This window comes from Antedon bifida, chromosome 10 (assembly GCF_963402885.1).
Source record: "Antedon bifida chromosome 10, ecAntBifi1.1, whole genome shotgun sequence".
Classification (NCBI taxonomy): Eukaryota; Metazoa; Echinodermata; class Crinoidea; order Comatulida; family Antedonidae; genus Antedon; species Antedon bifida.
In genome coordinates this window covers 12,645,142-12,666,748 of record NC_136235.1, presented here as the reverse complement: position 1 = coordinate 12,666,748, position 21,607 = coordinate 12,645,142, and the positions used below count along the sequence as shown (strand labels likewise).

General features: G+C 32.4%; 2 protein-coding genes across 7 annotated transcripts in view; one reads left to right on the top strand and one right to left on the bottom strand.

Moving 5' to 3' along the window:
- Positions 1-597: 597 nt before the first annotated feature.
- On the bottom strand, positions 598-5,538 carry LOC144854255 (CMP-N-acetylneuraminate-poly-alpha-2,8-sialyltransferase-like). Its single transcript, XM_078712184.1, has 6 exons — positions 5,321-5,538; positions 3,855-3,944; positions 3,524-3,604; positions 1,858-2,376; positions 1,137-1,393; positions 598-967 (listed from the first exon to the last, which is right to left on the bottom strand). Exons 1-6 carry the CDS (start codon positions 5,506-5,508, stop codon positions 900-902), a joined length of 1,203 nt encoding a protein of 400 aa, XP_078568310.1. The 5' UTR covers positions 5,509-5,538; the 3' UTR covers positions 598-899.
- Positions 5,539-6,328: 790 nt separating this feature from the next.
- The window catches only part of LOC144853661 (rho-associated protein kinase 2-like), a 54,018-nt gene continuing 38,739 nt past the window's right edge, over positions 6,329-21,607 (top strand). For 4 of the 6 annotated variants that reach the window (XM_078711416.1, XM_078711413.1, XM_078711417.1 and 1 more), the window contains exons 1-3: positions 6,353-6,560; positions 7,633-7,759; positions 20,390-20,471. In XM_078711416.1, coding sequence (XP_078567542.1) covers positions 7,676-7,759; positions 20,390-20,471 — 166 coding nt within the window. In that variant the 5' untranslated portion in view covers positions 6,353-6,560; positions 7,633-7,675. Of the gene's footprint in view, positions 6,561-7,632; positions 7,760-20,389; positions 20,472-21,607 lie in introns of all 6 variants that reach the window. The other 2 variants (XM_078711415.1, XM_078711414.1) reach the window with 2 other exon arrangements.

The following is a 21,607-nucleotide window of genomic DNA, read 5'->3' as shown; positions in this document are numbered from 1 at the left end:
AATATGCCTCCTACTGGACAGAAAAGTCCTAGGTCTTTCTTTGTGACCTGTAGACTTTTCCGCAAGTCGGTTCCCCAAGTATTGTCTGTTTTATATTATATAAGTCCATCAGTCAGCGTTTCGATTTGTTGGAGCTCCACATTTATTACTTCTTTGTGTGGGCTTATCACAGGCTTGCCTTTCGTGGATTGCCATCTTTCTTTCTACATGTTGCTGTTCTTCTTATCTAATGTTTATTTGATGTTTTTAATAATAATTAAAAAAAAGGAAAAAGGAAAATAGTCTATAGGCCTATAGGCTATATAATATTTATCGAAATGTATTATTTGATATTCGTACTTTCTTTTTTAATACTTTATTTATTTGTTTTATTGTAATTGATTGAAAGAAAGAAAATAAATGTTTACGTTGATTGATTGATTGATTGATTGATTGATTGATTGATTGATTGCTTGGTTATGTTATGAAACTCCAAAATATCTTTTTGCCAATATTTTTCGAAATACAGTCTAGACGTGGACACTGCTAGCTTAATTCGTTAAGACTGCATTGTTGAGTCTATTCTTCAGATAAACAAATGGTACAATGTTATTGTTGGTATAGAAGATTGTTTTATTAAAAAATAAATGTTCAGTAGTCGAAATCAATTAAACGAGTACATTATAAATTATTAGTATTTGTGTGTGTAAGTATATAATATTAAAGCTCCTAAACCTAATTTACATATTCTTACATACGTTTTAATCTAGATTATCCTTTCATTTTATAATGCGGGGATAATCAATTACATAAAAATCAATTATCCGCATCTTCTTATCGATTGGACGGTCGAGCATCTGTTACTTATGACGTCATATTGAGGCACTGGCAGAAAGTCGTCGAACTTAATTTGATCGATTCTATAGGTCCAGGCGACGATCTTGTGCTGAACAATTAATTTTTGGTCGCGAAAATAAGAAAGCAGAATCTGGAAGACGAAAAGTGTAATGGGGGAATTTATTTTGAATTATTGAAGCGAGACTTAAAAAACATTGGAATTAATTGGTATGTTGATTTTTTCTCGGCTAATTAATAATAACAGCAATTTATGTTGAAGTAAGAGTAATATTAGTCTATTAAATATTAGTATACTCAACGAGTGTTTCCTTGATTACAATCGTCTGTTATCACTCTGATAACGCCTGTTTTGTTGAGTTTTGTTAATGTTTTATATTCACTGTTCATATCATGACTATTTTTAAAGGAACGTTTGTCGTAGTAATGGTAGGTTAATTGACGACCAGATGGTGATGTTGAATATGGATAAAATCCATAAAGAGTTATGTTTCTACAAAACGTTGCAGCAACAGAGAACATCATTAACCCGGATGAAGCACGTTTTATCTTCCAGAACCTAGAATATAAATTAAAGTACATTAGTATTGCCTGCCGATTCATCAGTAAGCCTTCATATAGCATTATAGCATTATTACTTGATAAAAGTAGTAATGGTCACACTGTAGAATTTTCATATCATTGGCCAACATCTAAACTTAGTGAAACTGTATGGAAGGAATGCACATAGGCCCTATTATCAAGTTACAATGGAAGCTCGTCTATTTACACGGGGCTCAGTGACTTGCTTGAATCTGGCATTTAAAAGACCATATTAACATCATTTCGAGTTTTGAAGATATCTTCAAAATATTAAATACATCCACAGGCAAATCACTGAATAAAATGTCAATTCTTTTATTAACAGTGGCTGGATCTCAATGGGAAGATACAAATAAAATAACCAAAAAGCGCTAAATTAAAAGACAACGTAACATCAAGGAAGGAAATGTGGACCTTTCGGATGACACTAATCCTACTTACCCAGTTGTTGACATTTTTCCAGTAGGAAACCCGATTCGTAGAGGCAATGACACATTTTTGACAAATTCTGATAACTTATAATATTTTTTTTGACGGCTACTTGGAGAGAAAACCTTTGAAAACCACAGTATAGTATTCTTAGTAAGTCTTTTAAATTTCTTCAAATATGTAGGAAGACATGTAGCATTTTCGAGGCACATATTAATTTGACTGACTAAAGCACTGTTAATAGACATCAAGCTTGTCTTTGTACCAACATCATTCTCAAAGCCTTCGGTTGGAGCCATGTTGTTTCTTATAACAAAGTCATGTTCGTCAATTTCTTTGCCACAATGACTATGTTTTAACACTCCCGAATTGCCTACAATAGCGCATGTGTCGTATGTCCCTAAAGGAGGAGAGTCTTTGGGACGGGTCTTTTTATTGTACCAATTTTTAAACATGTCACTATGTAAATTTCCATCATAAAGTAGAATACATAACTTGGCGTCAAACCGTTTATATTTCACGATCTTCTCTCTGTTGAATAAAAAGAAGTATTATTTTGTATATTTTTGTCTAAGTTTCTATAGGCGGTGTAGAAAAAATTGTCACAATATTTCATATCATTAATGTGTTCGTCCGATATTATTAATACAAACCAACTACAATACGTTTCATCAAACTATATTTTATGTTGTATTGTGCTTAACAGTTTCACTACCAAATGTATTTAATTCCTTAATAAAACCACGGTAATAAAAATATAGCCTAGAATCGAATCTATTATTCATTTAATGAACATTTACACAACGCGCGGAGCGGACGGGCGGTTTCCGTTGAGATAGATACAGACGTGGGACAAGCTAAGCGGTTTTCCGCTTACCGTTACCGTCTGTGTAATACATTGGCCTTAATACAGAAATCACCTGATCCATACAAAGTAATACATAATTTAGGACATACTCACGAGTAAACGGTTCATTATAATATGTTCTATATTAATGATAAGGAATAAAATAATTGTTGATTTTGTGTGGATTCTCAGAATTATCATTCCGAATAACTCGGTAACAGCCTTTTGTTGTCTTCACTACGGCATGTAGGCCTTACAATAAAACTCTTCGATACATACTAAGGATGTTAATTAAGTCTAACATGGGTGTATTACACAAAACACGACACGATCATCATGGAGAAAGACAATTGAATGGCTTCATCTTCAATCGACTATGCATAATGTATTCGCCCACATGCCTAACTCCAACGCCAATATTAAGACACTTACAAAAGAAAATATTCATCATCATTGTCATTAACTTAATACTTTATAAAGAATGTATTAATATTTTTAAAAGACAATGTGTGTCCTAGTTCCCAGTTTGCATAGTTACATTACTTTTCAATATTAAACATAATAATAATATAATCACTTTACTTTGTTTTAAGTTGTGTCTAAACTATCAAACTTTTGACAAACAAAGTGTGATGTGCCTAAATATGCTAGTGATATACCCAAATTTGGTAGTGATATGCCAAAATATGCTAGTGATATGTCATCATCATGTCATGGACACATCACATTTTTTTGTCATATAAAGTTTGATAGTGTAGACAGAGCTTTAGAATTCTAGTCTATAGAACATTTTCTGTTTGGATCTTTATATATTGTAACAAAGTTACTTACTTGAACTTTAATGAAGCTCGCAAATTGATATGCCTAGTAAACTCCTCTGCTAGTGAATTAGGCTTATGAATTTCAAAGTTTCTGTAAAAGTAATAGAAGAAAATGGAAAACTCCCAAGGAGGTAAATGGGATGGAAGGGGTAATTGAATATGCGAGAGTCATTAATGTGTTATTCCTCCTTCTTATCGGTGTGAAATTTCCAGTTAAAAACTGATTGACTTTTAATACCACAAGCTTTTTATTAAAAAAAGAACAAGAAGTAGAATTATTCCCTTTACTTACATTTGAATCTATTTTTAATATTACATGCAATACAAAAATCACCACTTACAATGTGTTAACTTGAGATGCAGTCGTCTTTTGTGTGTTATCGTCATTTTCGGAAGGCCTTGTTTTGTATAAATAATGCACGTTGATGAAACTGTGGTTGTAAACAATATATAGGATTAAAATGAATAAACAGACAGATGAACAGCTTTCAATAGATAAGTCGCCATTCTGTTTCCATAGCTCTCCTGTCATTACGTGAACTAATATTACGTGTCCATTTCGTGCCTAGTTTACCTGGATAAACCGACAATAGCCCGTGCTCTCCAGAGGAAGGGCTTAGATACGAAAGTAAAAAAGTAACAAGTTTCTAGAACACCCCTGTATAATGGACTAGTCCGAAACCACGCCCTCATGTGGGGACGTTCCAACGTACCACCGTCATCATTTCCACTACTGATTTGTGTAGTTTTCATCTTTTCCGGTGCATTATAAGCATTTAAAACAATGTTTCGATTTTTTGTTTATACAGTGATGTAGGTTGTAGGCAAAGCTGTCATTTATTCAAGCAATAGAGATATATAGTTGTAAATAGAGATCTCTATATATAAATAGAGATATCTTAATTGTCATTTTTGAGTAACTTGCCTTTGGATTAATTTTAAACTAAGATATATTAGTTTAAACTAAGATATCTTTATTTCCGTATAAATGACAGCTTGGCGCGCCATTGGCTTGTCATGACGTTTGTAATCTCTGTGCAACAACCCAGAATGGCTTCTGTACAGTAGTACGAACATTAATGTGCAATAATGATTTGATCTTTTTGATTCAAATTATTTAGTATTGGTTTGATTCTTCGATCCTTGTGCGTGAGGCGATAATTCGAATCGTTTACGGTTATGTGGTAAAACTTTAAGGGGACACCATAATAATGCCAGGTGTTTCCTAAATTGGGATTCATCATAATGTTAGAACATATCATTTCAATTTCCCTCATTCGTTCACAGAAGTGTGTCGCCTGTATTATAGTGGGTTGTCCCAAAGAGAGAGAGAGAGTTCTACTGTAATAATACACAAATAGGCCTAATACTGTATAATAAATTGAATTAATTACCAAAATTCAGTTTTAAAATATTGTTTTGTTCGTTTTGTTTATCAAGTATTGTTTGAGTCTAGAACATGAGTATTGTAGACTATTGATTTCTTTTCTATGCTTATAGTAATGTGTGCACGTCATAGCAGTGTATATTTTTATAGCTTTATTATTCCCCGAACATTATTTAGGCCTATACATCGCGTTCACATTATAATCGTATTTACGTTTAGAGGATATGTGCATGAACCAGTATGGTTCCATCATAGCTCCTCTTTATCGGGGTGAAATTACAAGTTACAATATAACATTTGCTCAAATTTCAATATCGTATAAATTATTAATTTAAAAAATATCCAAAAAGTAGAATAGGCCTATCTGCTTTTTAGTGTTTTGAATACATTACATGCATGCACAATCACAAAGTTACTTACGTTGTGTGAACATGAGCTGCAGTCCTCTTTTCAGTGTTATTATCACCATTTTTCGAACGTGTGTATAATATATACTGCACGTTGCTTTGTTTGTAAATAATACATATGACTAAACATGAATATACTGACAGAATGGATAGAACACCTTTCAATAAACAGGTCGCCATTCTGTTATAAGTAATTCCCATATCGCGCACCTGTCATTGATATGGCATGAATATCTTAAGTGCACGTTTGTATACGGTACATACTGATTTATACATAGCTGGCGCTATCTCACGGAATTTGTTTTCGCTTTCAAGCGTGTTCCCACTATTAGGCCGCAGAGCGCAATTCAAGGGCGCATAAGATTGACGTAAATGAGACCAGTGCATGACATCCCCTATAATACTAATAGAGCGATTACTGTAAATAGATAGTGATTATTATTTATTATTATGCCAATTGACTATGCATTTATGACGGTAGGAATCGCAAAGATAGCTTTGTATCTCTCTTTCAAAATAAAAAAAAAATTATTTAAATGGAGATTCGATCCCAGATAAAGCTAAGAATACTTAAAACAGAGCATTACGCCACAAATAAAAGTACGTACGTGACTCAACAGGTGATAGTCTATTTACATGCTTCATATTACGTAATTCATCGTTACGTCATAAATATGTATATTAACCTAGATATATTAATAAGATGACCGGTTAGCTCAGTGAACCGAGTGTTGCGTTTATAACACGAATGTCATTCATGGGTTCGAATCCCATGCCGGTCAATTGAAGCACCGTGAAATTTAGTTTAGATATAAAGCCATGCGAGGGGTATGTGTTTGGGGTTCACAAAATAATACGTGTCCCTCTCCACCACACATTGTGCTAGAGACAGATGAGCTGCAGACATAACATTTATGCGATTTACACCACCACCTGTATTTGATCTCGTACATTTTATGTTTAGCGCCCCCTCTATTTCAGACACCACATTTTTTGGAAACTTGCATGATGGGAAGCTTCCGGTTCAAAAATGTATATTTTTTGTGTGTAATAAAAGTTCAGCGTTCATCCCATCTAAGAAGTTGATGGATGGTGTCTAATTTGGAACTTTAATGTTTGTTTTTAATTTTAACAGCTAATTTTGGATTAATATGAGTATAGTTTTACCTAAACTTTTTCGAAGGAGGTGATCAGACGCTTGAAATATAGTTTAGGAACGTCGAGGCTCTAAGGAATTTGAAGCCTTTCGACAGGTAACGTAAGCCAGGCCTCCTACCTGTGTGTCCTAATAATACTCTAGCCTAGGCACCCTACTACTATGCCTATAGAGGGCCAGGCTAGGCCTGTAATTTAAGAGCATATACTTAGAGGCTACACTGGTCCCAGCTACTCTAGGCCTAGCCTCCTTCAACAGACAGTAGAGTTATGAGTGAGGGGAACAAGTGATTAGCTAGGGCCGGCCTAGATTAGGAGATCCAACATTCACAAATGTATTCAATCATTCAGTATTCAATTTTATTACAATACAAAAAACTCTGCTTTTGTCAATTATGCACTTGTCAATTGTATGACCCACTATACGACCCCCGGGAGAGGTGCGTCATGGGTGCGTCATTTACAAATAATTACTGACGCAGGGGTGCGTCAAAAAACCTAGATGGTACGTCACATCAATGAACAAGGTGTGTCAATGTCCGTCACTTTACCACCCACCATATCATAAACAACATGGTAACAGTGCGTCAAAATAGGTGCGTCATGGTCACCTAAAGGCAAGTCACATTTTTGACGCACGGGTGCGTCATGGTATTCAATGGTATGACGCACATCGGACAAATGACGCACCTCTCCCGGGGGTCGTATAGTGGGTCATACAATTGACAAGTGCATTAATGGTCAGTAAAAAAACAGTAACACTCTAACTAGCCTAGGTAGGGGCCTAGCTAGGCTAAATAGAATTTTAGTAAATTAGTAATAATTATTGATTGAGGTATCAAATCTTTTTGAAGTTGCTCGTAGTCAATCTGTGATTTTATTTCGCGATAGAGAATGCAGTCATCAGCAAACAGTCGAATACTGTTCATCAGCAAACAGTCAAATCTTTGTGGGTAAGCTTGAGTGTCTCGGAGTACTTCCTGGAAAACTGCGATTCTATACGGCAAGAACTGCCAGGGCTAACGGTGCTAACATTTATCCAAACTATTTTTTATTTTTAATGGATTGTAATGTCTCTGCCTCAATGATATGGCCAGTAACATTGGCCCAGTCAGAAGAAAAACTGATTTACAATATCTGTTAAAATTACGACCATTTTCATTTTTTCAGGTTTTTACTTTATATTCTGGATATTATATTTTAAAAACCAAGGATGGAGAGTTTAGATAAGAGATACGGGGATGTTGAGCAAAAGTTACGAGATCCTAGATCCTTGCTCCATGTTGATGCATTGCTGGTAAGTATATACTGTAATTTTAATCTGATAACAAATGAGATTAAAAATCATTTAATTTAATTTCCGACAATAGCCCTCTCCATAGAATTTTCAGTCTATCTTATAATGGTACAGTCCGCGCATCACGACCTCAAGGAGGAGAGTCCAAATATACATGTGACCATCATTTTTTTTTGCATCGTTGCTGAGCATAGAAACTGAAAAATTTCAGGGATTCAACGCCAACATTATCTCTTTAATTTTTTAAGAATCAATACATAAATTCATTATTGTTACAAGGAAACACCAAAAGAATTTGAACAACATAGAACAAAATACTGTAGATCGCACAGTAAAATAATAAAACAGGCACTCTGCCCCAAACCTATTGGCTGCCATGGCACTTATGTATTTGTATTGTTTTTGATGGTTTTGAAAGGTACTGATGTTTTATCTGACTACAGATAATCAAATTGTCATTTTTATTCCCAAGTCTGCTCAATGATGAGTGTAGTCAATCATTAAATTATTGGACTTTGGTTTCTTAACAGCTGTTGCAGTCTAAACTATCCCATAACAAGTTCTATAATCAACGATCTCATAGTATTTCACGAACAATATTTCAGTAGACATAATGCTAAATATAATTTTAAAATCTATTAATTTTTAAATGCTTCCTGTTTGAACTTGGCTTTTAGCAATATATTATTTATTAACTTTTGTAATAGCTTTACCATTGTTGAACAAGTCATTTGTTTCATCCAACTTTACTATTTAAACAGGTTAAAACTACACAGAAAATTCATAAATTAAAATCGTTTTAGTCATGATCTGTATTTTCTATGCATAGGGCCTACAGACTAAGCATACTGTAGGCCTAAGCGCACCTATGTAGAGAACATTCGAAACACCTGTACTTTTTTAGGTAGTACACTGGTTTTCTCTTTTTACCATACAGTAACTAACCCTAGAACATGTATTAAAAAATATATTATTTTAAAAAGGTGGCTTCCAATTCAAAACTAATAAACTACAAATGCTACAAAACAAAGCAGCCAAAATTATTACAAAAACAAGGAAATACGACTCAAGTACACAAGCCCTGCAAAACTTAAACTGGATAAATCTTAATTCTCAACTATAATAATGAAACCAACATGTTCCATAGTCAAGCACCACCATATCTAAACGAACTATTTACACCCAAACTAGTATTACTGTAAGTTGATCACGGCCTTGTAGAAGAACACCTTTATGGTGACAAGATTTTCTGTGTTAAAATAAAGTATTTATTATTATTATTATGCACTATAAATGTATTATTAAAGCATCAAACATTGCAAGGATTAGTTTCTACTCTTCTTTTAGAGATTTTTTAAAAGAAACTTACCCTTTAATTAATTAATGCTGGATGTATTCAAAGATATCTACTGTATTTGTCATTTTTGTTTATTGATTGTAACTTTCTTGTATTCATACGTACAGTACAGTATGTATTCACTATCTATAAAAGAACATTTTTTTTATTAGACAACAATGACAATGTTGAAAATAAACATTTAACAATAGACTATAGGGACATTGATTGCAAGGTTGACTGCCAGAAATTTTGTAACTACAATAACAATGGCAAGTAAAGATAGGTGTGTTGAGTTCCAGGTCCTTTAATACACAGCTGAATAGTGCTGAATGAACGCACTTAGCATGACAGTATTAACCACCAACACAGTTAACCTACTGTGAAGAACATTTTCATTAAACATTTTGATTAGCAATAAAACTGCTGATCAATTTGGTGCAGGAAACATAGTTTTATGTTGTACCATGAAAACAGGTTGTTTTATTAACTTTGTTCATGTATTATTAAAACAATTTAATTTTATTGGGCTACTTTGCAGATACAGTATAGTAATTTACTGTATGTATGAGTTAGATAATCAAGAACGTACAGTAAGACATGTCTAGAGAGATGGCTGTCAATAAGTTTACAGTAGGTTAGTTGGAAACAAAATAAAGCAGTACATTCAGGTATCTAGATTGTAGGTACTGTATGTGCTATTTTAAAATTAGGTTAGTGGAAGGCATTAAAATAAGCTTTAGGCTTAGTGGAATCAGTTGAACTTTTGATGTCTATATTTTGAACACTTAAACTTAGCACAAGTATAAACCGCCATTATGGTTGGCTGGTAGTATACATGAATGTTTATGAGTTGGATAGTGAAAATATTTCATGAGTTGAAAGATTCTAATATTTTTTTTTAATATGCAAACAAGTGTATAAACATTTTTGTATGTGAATTATTCCATTGCCTAACAATATTGAACTCAATGATACGGTTCAGCGCACACAAGAAATGTGTGTCTTTCTTGCTGAGTAGACTTCAAAGTGATCATCCGGTCCTCTCTAGCGGTCTTAACTTCTGATTGACTTAAAGTATCAACTTGCCACTTTATCATTCAATTAGCTACACCGACAATATGATTGTGGCAATCAACTCATCTGGAATACACTGTTTGATATTTTGTTTTTTGTACCATGCTGAGGAAAATAACAATAAAGCGTGTCGTTTCATTCTCTCCGCCCAAATTCTGCATTCAAATATAATGCAGAGTAAACTGTCAATGGGGAACTCGTGATTAAGAATTTAGCATTCTACTATACTATACACTGTGATCATAACAAAATTCTGTTGTTAAGACAATTAGAAAATACTGTAGTTGTAGTGGTATGTTCACTACCAATTAAAAAAATTACTATGTATTAAAATATGTTTCAAATGTAGACATAATTAATTTGTGGTTTGGAAGTTTTTGTTCCAAATATAGGATTCTTTTAGATGTTTTTGATACTTTGTGTTGGCTTTGTGCTTAAAGCTCTGTCTACAATATCAAACTAGTTTGAAAAAAAAAGTGTGATGTCCCCAAATATGGTAATGATGTGCCCAAATATTGTAGTGATATGACATCATCATGTCCATTGGGCACATCACATATTTTTGTCACATAAAGTGTAATAAGTGTAGACATAGCTTTATTGCAGTATTATGCTTGCTTTCTGAGCTTGCATTTTTTTATTCCAACAGTTTGCACTTACAGTGGTTTTAGGACATAATGTTGTAATCCTTTTTGTTACGACTTCCTACTGGCATTAACTTTAAAATGTCATGTGTGTATGGTTGTCTGTTCATTTCTTTATCTATGGAATGTTAAGCTTGATCTCTCATAAGCCATGCATCAAATACAGCAGTATTACAGCATGGAGCTATTATAAAGGTAATAAATAGCTCCATGATTTAATACAGTAACTACTAAACTTTATGGCTACCAGTAGTTATGACATTGAGAACTTGACATTGTCTGCATTGTTTTATTGTTAATTTAAGTCCAGGAAAATATATAAAATGAACCTCTTTAGTCTTATTATATTAAGTTATTTTGTTCAGATCAGAACAGATCTACTGTATGGAGTTACAGTGACCTTTCATATCGCAAGCGAAGTCAGATTATCAAGACACAACTTTGCGCTGATTATTAGCTGCATTATGGGAGTATGTATCCATACGTGTTTGATCCAAAAAATGACCGGAGCAATAGAAGCGCTTACGGTAGAAGCATTGTGCAATAAGCACTACTAGAATAAATATGATTATATTCATCGTAATAGAAAAGTATCAGACTCGATTAACAAACGTGTTCTAAACAAACTGAAATGTCAGATTGGGATGAACATCTGGTGTGCAAGACTAACTTTTATTTGCTAGAGGTAAAAATAGTTGATGGATGACTTTCGTATTGTAAGCGCCGTACACTCATCTTTTGTAGCTAGAGCTTTCGTGGCAAACGATAGTTCAGTGTCGTAAGAGGTGGCTTCCAATTCCATTATACTTTTCCTAGTTCAAACCTATAAAGTTGTACGCTTCATAAGTATATACAGTATTAATTATATCGTTTTGAGACAAAATAAATGAGTGAAAAAAAAATCAATCATCAAGGAATTATCAGTAGTTTAATTCGTTCGTTCCAGTCGGTTTAAATCATTTTTTTTTTTTTTCATTTTTTTTTCATTTTTGCTATGATTAATAAAATAGGGTTAGATTTTGGAATTCTAAATTTTAACTTGAATTAACTACAGTTTATTTTAAAGTAGCAAACCTTACTTACTACAACAGTATTGTTTTGTTTTGTATTGATTGTTACAATTTATCTATAAACAATTAAAAACAACCTGTGGTACTTTGTGACGTATTGTAATTTGGATCCTACAGACACTATGGTATTTGTTCTGTACTCAGAATAGACTTGTTAATACAGTATTTTAAAGACAGAATCTTGGCATTGTTGGTCAATTTGTTATTGTGTTCATTACAATTTTGTGGTTTGCATTTTCCTGAATATTAAGGGAAACCATTGTTCTTTTATACCTTTATGCATAGCCTAATTTTATTGTGATGCCTCACGTGGTGACGTCGTGGTTTTAGGCGCTGCCATTTTTAATGATTCATTGATTAGCATGTGTATTGGTGTTTAATTATTAATTATTTGTAGCCTAAGGTACTGTACAGTGGGAGTGGTACGATAACTCTTAAAGTATGAGTAAATTCTGGGTGACATGGATCTTGAGCAGTACAGTATAGGGATGGGTGAGAAAAAATAAAAAACAGTAACTAAGAAGATGTGCATATGTTTCTTGGGTGGGTGCTGTGTTGAAATTAGGCTGGTGTGTGGACGGCCTTATACTTTTATTCGGATGGATTAAAGGTGGGTGCTCATGTCCTTCCATATTAATTCCATGGTGATACTTTAACAATTACTGGATATTTATGGTACAGTAGACACTCTTTCCTCCATTCTCCTTTGGGAAAAAAACTAGGGGTTTCCACAATGTTTTTTACCAAATGTATCCCAACTTTTCCAACAGTCCTGCCTTTATAATAATCTAGTTTAAAGTTACTAGTTTTTTTAGAAAGCATCCATACAGTACATCTAATATGGTAGTGATATGCCCACATTTATGTTAGTGATATGACATCATCATGTCCATATACAGTATGGGCACATCATATTTTTTTATCACGTAATGTTGGATAGTATAGACAGAGCTTTATTGTTAATCTGAGCATGCGCATACACTGATACAAAAGCTCATCTCTTCTCACTGAACTCAAAATGAAGTGATGTTTGATGGGTGGGCGTACAATAATCATCATTGATTCAAAGCTATTTATGTATCCAATCCCTTAACCTTGAGTCATGGATTTGCTCTCAGAAATCTCAATACAGTACTGCAGTTCTTAATAATCAATACTGTATCTTGATGATTCATTAATTATTATTGGAATATATTAATCATAAGTGAGTTTGTTATTTGATAATAGTGTGTGGACAGAAGGGATGTTTTGAAATTGTTTAATTAAAATAATTTGTTTTTAAAGTAAATTGTCAATTTGAAGGTGTATCAGATGTACAGTATCACTTTGATAAATTAAGGCTACACTAAAATGTCATAAATTATTCAAAAAAATGTATTATTTTGGTTTTTATTAATATTCTATAGCACTGAACTGAACTTTTATTATATTGTTGTAAAGTATATTGTTGGAAAATACGATACTACATACAAATTCTATATTACTTTTAATTAATAATTTAAAGTAAGAAAGATAAAATTGACGAATTGTATGTACACTACTGTCTGACAGTGACAGTACCTGGACTAAAATTCTGTTTGTGTTAAATTCTTGTTTATGGAATCTTGTAACCATTGCAAGGATACAGTAGTATTAATTGTTACACAATATACAGTAGCTAGTATGATACAGAAAACAATAGGATCTGTTCATGGTCTTTCTATGCATTGGAACCTCACCTATTTCATCACAATGTTTGGCATTCTGTCATGTGACCTTGACCTCTATATTTATTATATCTAATCAGTGATTTGATAAAGGTTAGCAGACAGTGAATAACAATAAGAACATTCTTAGCATTCTATCATCTTTCTTTGATTTATCTATTTAATTACCATAGGCCAGTTATAATTTCAAGATTATTGCTATTTTTATGAAAGTTCTGTACATACTTCCTGTACAGTACTGTACATTAATGATAAGACTATGAAACAAACAGAAATAAATAATGTGTCTACAGGTTAGTCTCTAGAAACATGTGCCGTACTGTAGACCAAGTATAATCCCATGCTTGAGTATACAGTACTTAATCCCAACCTGTAATTTAGACTTAATTCGGACATAGACTTTCATTGTTAATGGAATTTGAGTATAAGCCCACCCTCTCTAATTTTTCCCAAATTGTATACCCTAGCCCATAGGTGGAAATCGTGGGTATGTGCACTATTTAATATTACTACTGGTAGTACTAGTAGTAGTAGTATACAGTATACTACTACCACAATGATACTAATCTATTACTAACTGAGGACTACGGAACGTCTGTAGTGTATTTTACAGACATGTGGAATTGCTGATACTTAAATATTTATATTTTTATATGGATGAAGGGTACATTTGTGTGATTGACATTATACATAATTGGTTATATGGTTAAGGCACTAGATATTTATTAAACACAGTTAATGGATAGAACTGTAGCAAGCCTATGTAACAAAGCAATAAATTATTATAATAATATTAGATAGGAAGTATTCAGTTTATAGTAACCTGTTTGCATTCATTAAATTAAAACGCCTGTGAGTGATGATGTCACTTTGAAGGTATGTGACATTATTTTGTTATGGTTGATTGATTTTGTCACCAACTGTTTACATTTTTTGTGGTCATTGTACTGTTTGTTAATTAACCTGTTCATGCCATCATAATTATAATCTAAAAAGGAATATAAAATTGTTATTAATATTAATAATTGATTAATAATAATAATATTATAACTATAGTAATCATCCTTATACTAATTAGTGTGTTGAAAATGTCTCATTATTACAATATTCCATTCCAAAAGGTTAGTTTATTTAATTCATTAATTGCCTCAATTTTGTTTTTATTTAATGTTGAAAACAATTTGAATGGTGGGTTTTGTGTAACTGTAATCATTATCTGTCATGGCTGTTTGGACTAGTATAGGCTACTGTGTGTACACGGTTGCTGTTCTTATGGTAGTCATCACAAAACATTTACTATATTTTTTTTTTTTCTCTTTTGTGGCGTTAACCACTATTTTATTCATTTCATTCTCAAATGATCAATACAATGATTTTACACTTCATCCAAATATATATTCCCTTGTTATTCTTTTATGTTATTTTCTTGTACTTTCTTTTATCTTTAGTACGATTTGATCGAAACAACTCGGTCAAATATATATAATATATATATATATATATATATACTTTATACTTTTATATGTATTATCCACTTTTTTCATTATTTTCTTTTATTTTAACTATTCCTTTCTACAATAGGTCTATGTCTTTGTACAAAACACACAAGTGCATATATTCGAGTACATGATTGCACACATGCATACCCACGACAAAGGTATATAAATGAATAAATATTTACAATATATAAAATGCAATACAATTATTATTCTTAATTCTTTTTTTTTTTTTTTTTTTACATTAAGAACATAAATAAAAATATAAAATTCAAATAGTTATAGTAAGCTTTAAAAATTCTTTCCTTACTCTTGTGTTTTAGTTTTATGTCTCATGGTTATAATTGTTGCTTACTTATATGTTACGTTTCGTTTTGTTTTTAATATTTATTTCATTTATTTTCATTTTTTTAAAAATAATTCTATATAAAGATTTAACCACCTATTGTCATTGTACAGCGTTATATAAACCTCTGTAGAATATACCGTATTATAATAGTCGGTTAAGGTATAACCTATTATTTTTTTCTGCCAAAAAGAGGCGAGAAAGTGAACCATAATTCCATTTCTTTACTTTTTTCAAAATGTGTGCTTTATAGATACAGAAGCATCCAAGAGAGAACATGTGGTCAACATATCTGTTTCCGGTACCGAGTACAATATTTTGAAAGTTTGCCTCAATTCCAAACTTATATGTGGTATAAACATTAATGTATTTCCATAAATCATTTGCTTCAGTACATTGGTAAAAGAAGTGTTTATCATCTTCTATTACATTGCATTGCAGGCAAGTGTCTGTATTATTAATATTCCATTTAAAGAGCCTTCTATTGGTAGGAATAATACAATGCAATATTGCATTACATTTACTATATTTTAAGTAATATCATAAACTAATACTGGATGGTATTAAGGTGTCATATGTGGCAAATTGTAAACAATCACTTTACAATTAGCATAGGAATCAAATAACAGGTATCCACTAGGCCAAGGGTATAGATCTATTGACGCCATAAACATGAGGAACACAGGATATTCTCTCATTCAATTCAAATTAATTCTGTTGTGTTTCTATCAAGGTCTTGTTTCAATTAAATTTATAATATGTATAAAGTAAAAAGAAAAGACAATTGTTAAGTACAGGTATCCCACCAGCTGCCCACCAATGGTTGGTATGGTAGTATTTGGAATACAGGGTCAAATTTAGTACAGAATATAATATTTGTTTATGCATCTCACTGGATGTGTTTCCAAACATTTTTAGCACCAGGGCTGCCTGGCCAACGGTAACTGGCCAGTTTGCCCACTCCCAGTTTGCCGACTGGTTACTGTATGTAAATGGGTGTATCACATAGAAAATCCCTGCAACCACTCCTCCTGGCAACCAGATCATCCTCCAATATAGACGATTAAGACTTTTAGTTCTAATGACGGATTTAATTATTTCCTTTTGTATCTCCTGTTAGGAAATGATCCAATACTGTACCTCCTACTGTATGTTAGGAAATGATCCAATACTGTACCTCCTACTGTATGTTAGGAAATGATCCAATACTGTACCTCCTACTGTATGTTAGGAAATGATCCAATACTGTACCTCCTACTGTATGTTAGGAAATGATCCAATACTGTACCTCCTACTGTATGTTTTCCTAGTGTAAATAACTCCCTTGTTCTTGTTCATAATTTCAAATACCAACATTACCACACACCTAGTAACAGTGCTGTACAGTGCACACATCATAGGACAGAATTAAGCAGATTCAAATCATATCCCAGTTATATCAAATGTTTGTGTGATTGTTTACCTGTTTTATACCTCCAGGTCATTAACTCTGATGTACCCCTTATAACTCTGATAGGCTTCATGATGATTTTAATTTACACTAGTTACAGTACTGTAACTCTGATAGAGACTGTGTAATTTAACTCTGACAGACTGTGCAATGTAACTCTGATAGACTGCAATTTAACTCTGATAGACTGCAATTTAACTCCGATCGACTGCAATTTAACTAGACTGCTAGATTACAATTTATTTCTGATAGACTGCAATTTAACTCTGATAGACTGCAATTTAACTCTGCTAGATTGCAATTTAACTCTGCTAGATTGCAATTTAATTCTGATAGACTGCAATTTAACTCTGATAGATTGCAATTTAATTCTGATAGACTGCAATTTAACTCTGCTAGATTGCAATTTAATTCTGATAGACTGCAATTTAACTATGTCAGAGAAAAGTATGGTAAGATGCATGGCAATTTTTAAAATGCAATACTACTTACAGTAGTAGTTTGTATATTTGCATGGTTTGTTCGTATACAACAACAACAACATTCTCCTAATTTTACAATCCACTACAGTAACCCTAGTAGGGAATGTTTACAGAATTTGATGCAAGTTCACAGTGCAATTCCAAGAATGAAGTTTTCCTAGAATTGTTTTCATAATATTTTGTTCCTTAAAGTTTGTGATTATTCTAACTGTAGAAGTGAGACTTACAACATACAAACAATATCCATTCGATAATTAGGATAACATTTTTAACTTAGAAAGTTGTAATGTAAGATCCTAATTTTTTGTTAAATTAATGCAGTAAGCATATTCCAAATTATTGTTGAGTCATACTATACACTTACAGTCTGTACTACCTTTTAGAGTTTAAATTAACAAACAATTGATTGTCTCAATTATGGTAAATTCTGTATCTCGGCATACTTTCTAGATACAATATTCATTATTGATCAAAAGAATTTAACACCATTGTGTCAAACCACTGCAACAATCGTCTGGGATGTTTAGAATCTAACTGGAGTGTGTCTCATTGTCTTTCACTGCCTGCTGTGACATACCATTGAAGATTTACCATAGGTTCTTCTACATTGTCCAGTTTGTTTATTGCTGGGAGTAATTAACAGCAGGTATCTCATGCTAAATTGACCCTCAATAGGTAACAGTAGACTGGTAGGACAGCTGAAAAGACCCTGCATGGGATGGTGTGGAGTGATGTACTGGTGACATGTGCTGTGTTGTTGTCAAATTAAACCTACTGTAAATATCACCTTGTCCCCATCCATATATAATACAGTAGAATAAACAATATCTCTGCGAATCTTGATTAGTTTTTTTAATACAGAAGTACTTGCACTGATGAAGGGCTAGTGTTGCCCGAAAGCTCTGCTAACTTTTCTGGCTGTTTTACTTTATCGTTTTGATTTAGCTTTTCGCTTTTTTTTTGTATCTCCATTGAGATCCAGCCACTGATACCACAGCATTGTCATTTTTTCAGTAATTTGCCTTTGGATTAATATATACAGAAGTACATACAGTATACTGTACACATCAGAAGTGAAAAATACGCTATAAAGCTCTGTCTACAGTATCAAACTTTATGTGACAAAAAAATGTGATGTGCCCAAATTTTGTAGTGATATCACATCATAATCATGTCCATATATGGGCACATCACATTTTTTTGTCACATAAAGTTTGAGAGTGTAGACAGAGCTTAAAGAGTATGAGTTTGTGCCAGTTATTTTAGCCCATTCACACTGTGGAACATCAATACTGTACAGGAACGAATAATATTAATGTGGAGCTTTCGATTTGCACACAATGTTTATTAGTTAAATCAACCTTTCAAGTACATAGTGTGAAAGTCCATTTCAATTACTTACAGTACTATAGTAGCACATTGAATTATTAATTATAAAATTGATACACTGTCATCCTTACAGTACTAACAGTTAGTTCATAAAATCCAATTTTCCTTGAATGTTTGTATTGTATTGTTATCAGACAAACAATAAAATGTACTGTAGTCAAGTCACTGATAATAAAGTTCAGTCAAACAACATGCTAAACATTTAATTGCATTGCCTGACTGAACCTTCTGTTTGTCTTAGAAAAATGAAGGATTTTTTCCCTTAATATGTAAAAAAAACAAAAACTGATACAATAATAGCACTATGCTTCACCTCACGCATCATCTTTTAATGAGAATTATTTATAAATTCTTTCTTTATATACTGAAATTTACAATGAAGCTTAATTAACAATTTTTGCTAACAATTCAGTGTTTTGTCCTATATCAAATTGATTGTTTTATATTTGTAATTACCAATACCATGTGATGATATTGAATAAAATGAAAATTAAAATATGACAGTACACAGATACCAGTCTTTTTAAAGACTTTTTATTCAGATGAATGTCAGACTAAAAAAATGACACTGTTGTTTGCGACACATGTCGTATGCATGTGCACACTTACAGTAATACAAGTGTTAATATTAATAATTAATTTACACATCTTTTTTATTGGAAATTGCTGTATTACACAGTATACAGTTAGTCATTTGAGTAGGTTGGTTTAAGCCTATACATTACAGTATATTACAGTATTTAAATGTTTACTTGAGCCCTGGCTGGTGGAGAAGTCAGCTGAGGTGAGATTGCAAATTGAAAGTACAGTATTTCCTTTGGCCTAGGAATTCTTGCTAAGCAATTGATCCTCCTAGCTCAGTTTATTTAATGTTTGTTTATTCACCTGCCGTTGACCATCAATTGCCAGTGACATGAAAGTGTATTCCTGGAGTTAAACTATCACTATTATAACTGGATACTTAACTAAATACTTAGCACCGAAAGAAACTTTAAAGACAAAAAGACTACAGTATAAATAAGTAACATAATAAGTGTTTTACTGTATACAGAATGTCTTGAAAACTTGGAAACATCTTCGAAAAATGTTTTCATCTGGCTTTATTAACTATCTTTATTAATTCTTTACGTTAAACCATAAATAAATGTGTACATGTGCAGCGTTTCAACTCGTTTTCAACAAATCTTCATCTGGCAATGACTAGATACTCCTACAGTAACATCCACTAACATCTAGTCATTGCCAGATGAAGATTTGTTGAAAACTAGTGGAAACGTCGCACACATACAGTACGTAATTATTAATGGTTTAACATAAAGAATTATATACAGAAAATTGGGAACATCTTCCATTTGGAAAAATGGGCTATATAATCATCATCATTTACTTGTTTTTTTTAAATCATTTTTCATGAAAAATGACATATCTTTATTTTTATTTTTTTATTAAAGCTGCTCATTTAGGAGTTTAAATCTCCAAACATTCATGACCTTTGAACTATCAGTCTTTAAGATATTAAATCAATGATAAACGACAGCTTCAGCATGAAGTATAGCTATTAGAATGCCAGGCTAAAACCTATTGCACTAGAATAACAATTCCAAATTCAGAGTTTGTTGTCTCTTTCTTTATAGGATGGTATAGCCGCTATGGTGAACGACTGTAACATACCAGCTGTTAAAAGGAGTAAGAATGTTGAAACATTCCTGTCAAGATGTAAGTCAATTTCAATCTGGATAGCAACAGTAGTTTTGTTGTTTTATTAAAAGTTTATTACAAGATGATTCCTGTAGTCATTTATCATTTGCGAGCTTTCTTTTTGGGACGGTAGATAAACGAGACGGTAATTTAAATAACCGTGACGGTTCGATATTGACGGAATAAACCTTCCATTCATCAAGGTCTGTTAAATTACGTCTTCGTCATATACTGTTCCGAAACGAAAGCTACTATTATGGTTTATCTAAAAGAAATGTTTTATTTTATGGGAGGATTCATTGGTAGTCAATTTACACATCACAGTAGGCAGAAAAACAAATTTGTTAAAACACCCAGAAGGAGTGGGTCATCGGATTCCAGGCCATTTCAGTATTTCCTAAGGCAACCCTGCTTATTATAGATTTTTGTTGATATACTGTACAGTAGTTACTGTACCCTTCCATCATTGTATTATATTTGTATTTATTTTAAGATGGTTGGTACTGTAGAGTACAATTTATTTTTGTTAATAATTAGTTTATAATTTTTCTTTAAAATCATAACAGTATTGGATAATCAACATTTCTTTATGGTTATTTCATTTTACAGTTGATTTTTCATTAAGCAATTTTTTTGGAAAATTACAATGATCAGCAAAGCGTTATAATATATAAATCATTTGATTAGTTACAGTACATATGGTTTTACTTTATTCTAATTATTCCATATAAGGTAAGTTTGTGGGAATAAGAATAGGGAATATTTAGAATACTATTTGTGCTGTAAAATATTTTTCTGTCTGAAGGTGGCTACAGAACAGCATAAGAAAATGTCTTCTTCAAAGTTGTTTTTGTCAATCTCTATACCGTTAAATACATTTAAAGAAACTTTACATTAAGATTATTTGAATTGGGTGATAGTAGAATATAAATTAATGCAATTGAGACTGAAGTTGTATTTTGAGCTAAGGTCATTTTGAGATGAAAAGATTTGAAGTGCAGTTCAAAATCTTGTTGTAGCTACAAGTGGTACTTTAAACTCCTTTACCCAATCGGTACTTAAATCATGCACATTTGTGGCATAAATGGCTATTACAGTACAGTACACTGTACAGTATTTAAGGGAACAGTATTTATTTTAAAGGGACACCTTGA

Excerpts from the sequence above, each read along its gene's own strand:
- LOC144854255 (XM_078712184.1), bottom strand. The coding sequence starts at position 5,508 with ATGGGAATTACTTATAACAGAATGGCGACCTGTTTATTGAAAGGTGTT. Across the intron at positions 3,605-3,854 it reads GCATCTCAAGTTAACACATT|AAACTTTGAAATTCATAAGC; the intron begins GTAAGTGGTGAT and ends TTACTTTTACAG. Across the intron at positions 1,394-1,857 it reads GGAAAAATGTCAACAACTGG|GTTCTGGAAGATAAAACGTG; the intron begins GTAAGTAGGATT and ends TTTATATTCTAG.